The following is a 6,847-nucleotide window of genomic DNA, read 5'->3' on the forward strand; positions in this document are numbered from 1 at the left end:
ACTGAGACAGCTCTGATCAAGGTAACAAATGATCTCCTAATGTCAATGGATTCTGGCGCTTCATCACTTTTGCTGCTGCTGGATCTTAGTGCTGCTTTTGACACAGTGCGCCACAATATCCTACTAGAACGGTTGGAAAAATGGATTGGTCTCTCAGGAGCTGTGCTCTCGTGGTTCAAATCCTACCTCTCAGATAGGACGCACTGTGTTAAATATGGTGAAACGACATCTGAGCCCTTTAATGTTACCTGCGGTGTTCCGCAGGGTTCAGTGCTCGCCCCCCTACTTTTCAACATTTACATGCTTCCATGAGGTGATATTATTCGCAAGTACAATATCAGCTTCCATTGCTACGCAGACGACACTCAACTATATCTTCCGTTGGAGGAATCTTCCACACTAAACTGTGGAAATTTGGAGGCCTGTCTCACTGAGATAAAAGAGTGGATGTCACTCAATTTCTTGCGTCTTAACTCTGAAAAGACCGAAATGTTAGTCATTGGTCCTTCTAAATGCCGGGACTTATTCTCAAAAACTGCTGTGAACATTGACAAATGTCACATCACACAGAGTGACTCAGTTAAAAATTTAGGTGTCATATTTGACCCTGATCTATCCTTTGAGATGCATGTAAAGCAAATTACTAGAACTGCCTTCTTCCATCTTCGCAACATTGCTAAAATCCGTTCAATACTGTCTCAGTCTGATGCGGAAACAATAATTCATGCATTTGTTACCTCCCGTCTCGATTACTGCAATGCACTACTCTCCGGTCTCCCGAAGTCCAGAATCAAGTCTCTTCAGCTAGTACAAAATGCCGCAGCGAGGCTTTTAACCAGGACAAAAAAGTACGATCACATAACACCGATTTTGGCTAACCTGCATTGGCTCCCAGTTAGCCAAAGATGTGACTTCAAAGTTCTCTTAGTATTGTACAAAATCATACATGGACTTGCTCCCTCTTATCTTTCAGATCTGATCTGCCACTATGTCCCGGTCCGAAGCCTACGATCTGAGAGTGCCGGTCTTCTGATGATCCCGAGAGCAAAGAAGTCTTCTGCTGGTTCGAGAGCGTTCTCCATCCGGGCACCGGTGCCGTGGAATGCTCTTCCCCCTGAGATTCGATCTGCAACCTCAGTGGAAATGTTTGAATCTAAACTTAAAACTCACTTCTACTCCATTGCATACGAATAACCTACTCCTCTTGTCGGTTGAAAATAGTTTGTGTAATATAGTGTAACAATCTGTGAAGCCCTTTGAGACTCTTCGTGATTTAGGGCGTCACAAATAAAAATGACTTGACTTGACTTGACAACGCAGGGCCATTCTGCTCATACGTTTGATGTAAATCTGTAGTGGTGACTGTCCACCAGGTGGTGCTCTTGCCTAAAATCTTTAACCATAAAATAGACAAAACAGGAAGTGAAACCTCCCCTTCCTTTTGAGCAATCAACTTTAAGAGAAAAAGACAAATATAACTGCTCAGAGTGTTTTGATCGTCAAAGATATGAACTCTCCGACTCTTCTCGTTGTATGGTTCCTGACAGTTGGTCAAGGTCAGTTTTTAAAAGAGGAAATCTAGACGAAGAATTGGTGAGTTTTTGATGTTGAGCCTGTTTCTTTTTGTTTTTTGAAACAGTTTCGGCAGAAGAGGCGGGTGAGTCAAGAAAAAATATAGAATATATTCCATGTCTGTTGTTGAAATATCAAGAGGATTCTGTGTCCTGAAAATATGATATGGAAAAGAGTTATAGGAATATTTTGTAGCAAGCCACCAAAATAATCCTGACTCATCTAAAAAACATTAGAATTTACAGAATATTCTTTTATATTTTTCCCTCAGTGTCACTTTTAATGTCAAAACCAGAACGGAGACAGGACCCACGTGCGTTGCGTTTCTCACAAGATTTATTAGAAGAAAGAGAAAGGGTTGCGCCCACCGTCCGGGGAATGCTGGACGCGGGAAGCAGGTCGCTCTGATACTCGGAAGTGGAACTTCCGTGGCGAGCGATGGCGGTGTCGGGAACAGAAACGGGTCAGTAACCGGGACAGGAGAGCAAAAACGTGGTCGTAAGCGAGTCGTAAGCCAGGAAAGGAGTAGACGTGGCCGGGGACAAAAAGAGTTCAAAAGCCGGGACGGGAGAGTAGTTGTCAGGATCAAAAACGGGTCGAAGCCTGGGAACGGACGGGAGCAAAAAACAGGTGGGAGTCAGGGTCGAAAAAGGCTTGCCTAGAGTAAACTGAGGTTTGCAGACGGACTGACAAAAGGGGACGGATAGGAGTGGGTTTAAATAGGGACAGAGAGCCAATCAGAGTCTCAGGCAGTTGGCGCCAAAGGAGCGGGCACAGGTGATGCACATCAGTAATCATGACATCTAGTTTTCAGTCCAGAGAAGGCCTTGAGTTTTATCAGTACTTGCCAGACGCGGTCTGAAAAAGGGCTGGTGCGAAGTCGAGGTTTTTTTCCACTACCTCCAAAGTTCTGTTTTTGTCCCAGCTGATACAATTGATTGTCAGCGTTCTTACCTGCTCACTTGTTAATCAAAAAGCTCTGCTCTGCTTCTCACTTGTGCTCAGAATATTCTGTAGTAAAAACCTCAACGGTACAGCGCCTAGTAGACTCAAGCAGTCAGGAAACCAGTGGAGGTGAAAGACAGATGTAGCAGTATGATACTCCATACCCATCATCTCAGCATTCTGCACAAAAAAGAATAAAGTGAATTGGGGCATTGGGATGGAGGGTCTGGCCTGCATGGGGTCTTCCCCTGATTAATGTCCCTCTTACCAGGTCCACAGTTTCACTAGGATAAGTGTCTATCTTCATCTAAAACTAAAACCCTGAAGGAGAAACACAGTACATCAGAGAGTAGCACACCAGAAAACCATCAGAAACAGGTGAAGATCTTTCAACCAGGACCGGGTGGGGCAACAACTTCTCACATGAAGCCCCAGCAGCACCAGGGCACGCCATTCCCAACCCACTCAGCAGTGCCCACCGAAAAGCTGAAAAGGTTGATCAGAAATGGCTGAGGGAACTTCACCTCATCGTCAGGACAGGGAACTGAAGCGGCGAAGGGACCCTTTCCTCAGGGACCAGATACAACCAAGGGACCTTCGTCTTGACCATGGAACAGGGAACTGAAGTGGCTCAGGAACTTTCTCCTCGCCGTGGGAGCAGGCGGCCTGATGCGGACGAGGGACATTAACCAGTCTTCTACAACAGGGAACTGAAGTGGCTGACCTTTTCCAAGATTACGGAACTAGGGACCAAACGCGGCGAAAGGAACTTTTGACTCGTAGCCAGATCAGGGACCGGATTCAACTGAAGGAACTTTAGCCCGGTCCTGCAACAGGGAAGAGAGGGACCTGCTCTTTGTTTCTGGGACAGGGACAGGATGCGACTGAAGGACCTTCACCTCTGCCCTGGAACAGGGAATTTATTTGGCATAGGGACCTTCTCTTTCACTTCTGGAACAAGGAACAAAAGAAACTGAGGGACCTTCTACTTGCAGCCAGGAGAGGAACCGGCTGCAACTGAGGTATCTTCACTTCTGACCTGGAACAGTATCTGACGCAGCTGATACACCTCCTACTTGCTACCGGAACAGGGGGATCGAAAGTGGCTGAAGAAATTATTATCCGCAGATAAAACAAGGAACAGATGCAGCCGAGGGACCTTCTGGAATGACAGGCCACCTCAAACTGGAACTTTGCTTACTTTGTCACTTGTCCAGGTTGCTTGTTTAGATAATCAAAATGTTTGTGAGATAAGTTTACCTGCCGCCCATACAACGTGCATTCCTGTTTTGATTTCGCCACCTTTTAGGTTGGTAATGATATTGTCGGGAGAGCTCACCGTTAGCAACAGAGGGCTGCCGAAGGCTCCCCGTTTCAATAGGTATAGGTTAGCAGTTGGCTAGCTGGCCAAATCTGTCACAAACCAGGACAGGAGACAGGAATGAGAACCCAATCGCGTAACGTTACTCGCAGTTTATTGGAGAGAGGATGAAAGAGCGCACACTCGATCCGGGGATCGATGGTGGCGGAAGTAGATTGAAATCAGAACTAAGGGGTGGTCAAAATCAAACAGATCGGGCCGAAAATAATCAAAACACAGGCAAAAACGGAGATTCAAAGGACTTGGCATATCACAACGGAGTCTAGCAGGAGTTTCGCAGACGCTCTGACACCAGACGACTCACAAGACAGCGTTTAAGTAGTCCGGCAGCAATCTGTCAACGCGTTTCAGTTGGTGTCCATGGGCGGGGCCAATTGGGCGCCGTGGCAACTGTAACAATATCTGATGTTTTTTTCTCTCGTTTTTTTCGTTGTTTGTAATGTGGAAACAGCCCGATCAATTTGCCCCACAATATACTAATAATACTTGAAAAACAAGGTGCAACGGAGTCGTGACGTCAGAGGGAGAGTTCGTTTATTGCAACAGGAATCTCAAAGTCTCTCCTCGTCTTCATAGACGGGTGGCTTTTTATATCCTAATACAACATCGGTATTCGTTTTCGTCCGTCCCCCTTTCACGTGTACATCCACGCCACCGGACCGATTATTTTTTAATCTTTCATATAACTTCCACGAATTGTTTTGGGGTCGGCTTCCAAGAAACGTCCTGGGTCGGTTTACCTGGCCTGCTCCCTGCCAAGAAATCTTGGCAGGGCGAACGCCAGTCCTTCGTCCAAGGCGATCGTTAATAATATTTGCCAACATTTGCACTCGGGGTAAACAAGTTGGAATTTCCCTTTTTTCTATCCTAATGCGTTCCTGATGCAAGCCGACTCCAGACAATCCACAACATTGGTTCTCGGGTAGTCTGGCTGCTTACTGCACGTTTTCGGTCATTCAGCCGTACGATTTTCTGCTGATCGGTTCCGGTCTAGCATCTTTTATCTTGCATTCGGCTAGCCTGTTGTGTTCTTTTGTTTCATGTTCAACGTTTGTTGCCATGGTTTGAGACCCCCGCTTAAATCACAGGTTTGATCGTTTCAATTTTTTTGGAACAGGTGCCGGAAAGCCCTGCGACGGCCGAGTCAACGGAGCTAAGTGTTACGGACCCCTGGGAGGGGAGATGGAGATCCGTTTAATGGACAAGGTCCCTCTGAGATACACCTGGCTCAAAGGGAAAATACTTTTCCTTGAAGGATTTGGGAGCCAAGTTCAGTCGAGTCCATTGAAAAGATTTCAATTCGATGTCAGAAACGGAACGATGAAAATCACAAAAGTCAAGAGGACGGATAGTGGGATTTACACGCTTCTGATGTTTGATACTCAGGGGGTCATTGAACGCACCCTGGAGCTGCTGGTCCAAGGTCGGTATGATACTTTTTCCTCTTTTGCTACTTGGCAAACTGCAGTGTGTTCTGCATTGTGATAGGCTAAAGCAGAGCCGAGCAACCCAAAATGTGGAAAGAGCCGTGTCGGACCGAGAAACTAGACGGAACGTACGCTACGTACCAAGACGATAGCGTGTTCCGTTCATTGAATGAGTTGCAAAATCAATAGAAAATAAATTTGAGACACAAGAGAGTAAAAATTGTATTCGTAAAAAAAAAAATGATAACCCTCAAACTTTTCTAAGAGACCCCAATTTGTTGAAGGGTTGTGAGCCACAAAAATGAAAAGCTTTCAAGGTTCAATGGCCTTATGAGGAAGTGTGTATGTATATTATGTATATTTCTCATCCCCCTGTTTCTTTCTCTCTATCTCTGTGTCTCTCTCTCCCTTTATCTCTATCTATCTAGACATCTATCTATCTATCTAGACATCTATCTATCTATCTAGACATATATCTAGATATATATCTATATAGAGAGCTATCTAGACATCTATATATCTATCTATCTATCTAGACATCTATCTAGACATCTATCTATCTAGACATTTATGTATCTAGACATTTATTTATCTATCTATCTAGACATCTATCTAGACATATATCTAGATATCTATCTAGATAGAGAGCTATCTAGACATCTATCTAGACATCTATCTAGATATCTAGATAGAGAGCTATCTAGACATCCATATATCTATCTATCTAGACATCTATCTAGACATCTATCTGTATCTTTGTATCCCTGTATTTCTGTATCTCTCTGTATCTCCTAATCTCAGCAATGTAACAAAAATACAAACCCTGTAAAGCACGTTAGTCCAAAGTTTGGCCCGGGGGCCAGTTATGGCCCGTGAACACATTTTTACTGGCCTGCACCCTCTGTCAGAAAAATATGATGTGGCCCGCCAGTAATATTGACTGCAGTATAAAATCAATTTGTACTCCGGAAAAAAAACAACTCACCATTTCCCCAGATGATGGCAGTAGCATTTTGGCCAATTGTCCTTCAGCTTTCTGTCTTTTAGCCCACCCCTTTTCCAACTGTCAATAAAAAAAGGAAAGTTGACTGCGGGGGCTGCGGCTTACTATGGCTGTTTTCAAAGAATATAATCCAAAGAGGGGAACCTTGTTGACTTCAAAAAGCGAACTGCTTAAACAAACACTGTGAAAAGGTGAAGCAACTGGGAGTTGTTTTAATGGCACCGCAGCGCTTTTTTACCAGACTCCATGACAATTCTAGAAAGGTGAGCTAAGAGGTCGATCGCCAAGTACCACAAACCTTTCCCGGAGGGTGAATTTCTGAAAGATCGTTCGAAGAATGCCAGGAACCTCGCACGCTTTCCGTAAAGTTTGGACACCTCTGCCGTATGTCAACAAGACGACTAAAATACTTCCCATGAAACTGAAAATAGAGACTGCAGTGCACTCAAATAGCCATTTACCACGTTAACAAGATTCAGAGTCTGTTCTGGTGAGTTCTATGAAATCAAACGGTGCTGT

General features: G+C 44.7%; 1 protein-coding gene across 1 annotated transcript in view; it reads left to right on the top strand.

The window, feature by feature from the left end:
* Positions 1-1,363: 1,363 nt before the first annotated feature.
* Positions 1,364-6,847, top strand: part of LOC148360303 (uncharacterized) — a 24,303-nt gene continuing 18,819 nt past the window's right edge. The window contains exons 1-3 of the mRNA XM_088343866.1: positions 1,364-1,556; positions 1,640-1,657; positions 5,016-5,321. Coding sequence (XP_088199992.1) covers positions 1,508-1,556; positions 1,640-1,657; positions 5,016-5,321 — 373 coding nt within the window. The 5' untranslated portion in view covers positions 1,364-1,507. The remainder of the gene's footprint in view (positions 1,557-1,639; positions 1,658-5,015; positions 5,322-6,847) is intronic.

This window comes from Urocampus carinirostris, chromosome 9, assembly GCF_059441175.1.
Source record: "Urocampus carinirostris isolate Australia breed hairy pipefish chromosome 9, RoL_Ucar_1.0, whole genome shotgun sequence".
Classification (NCBI taxonomy): domain Eukaryota; kingdom Metazoa; phylum Chordata; class Actinopteri; order Syngnathiformes; family Syngnathidae; genus Urocampus; species Urocampus carinirostris.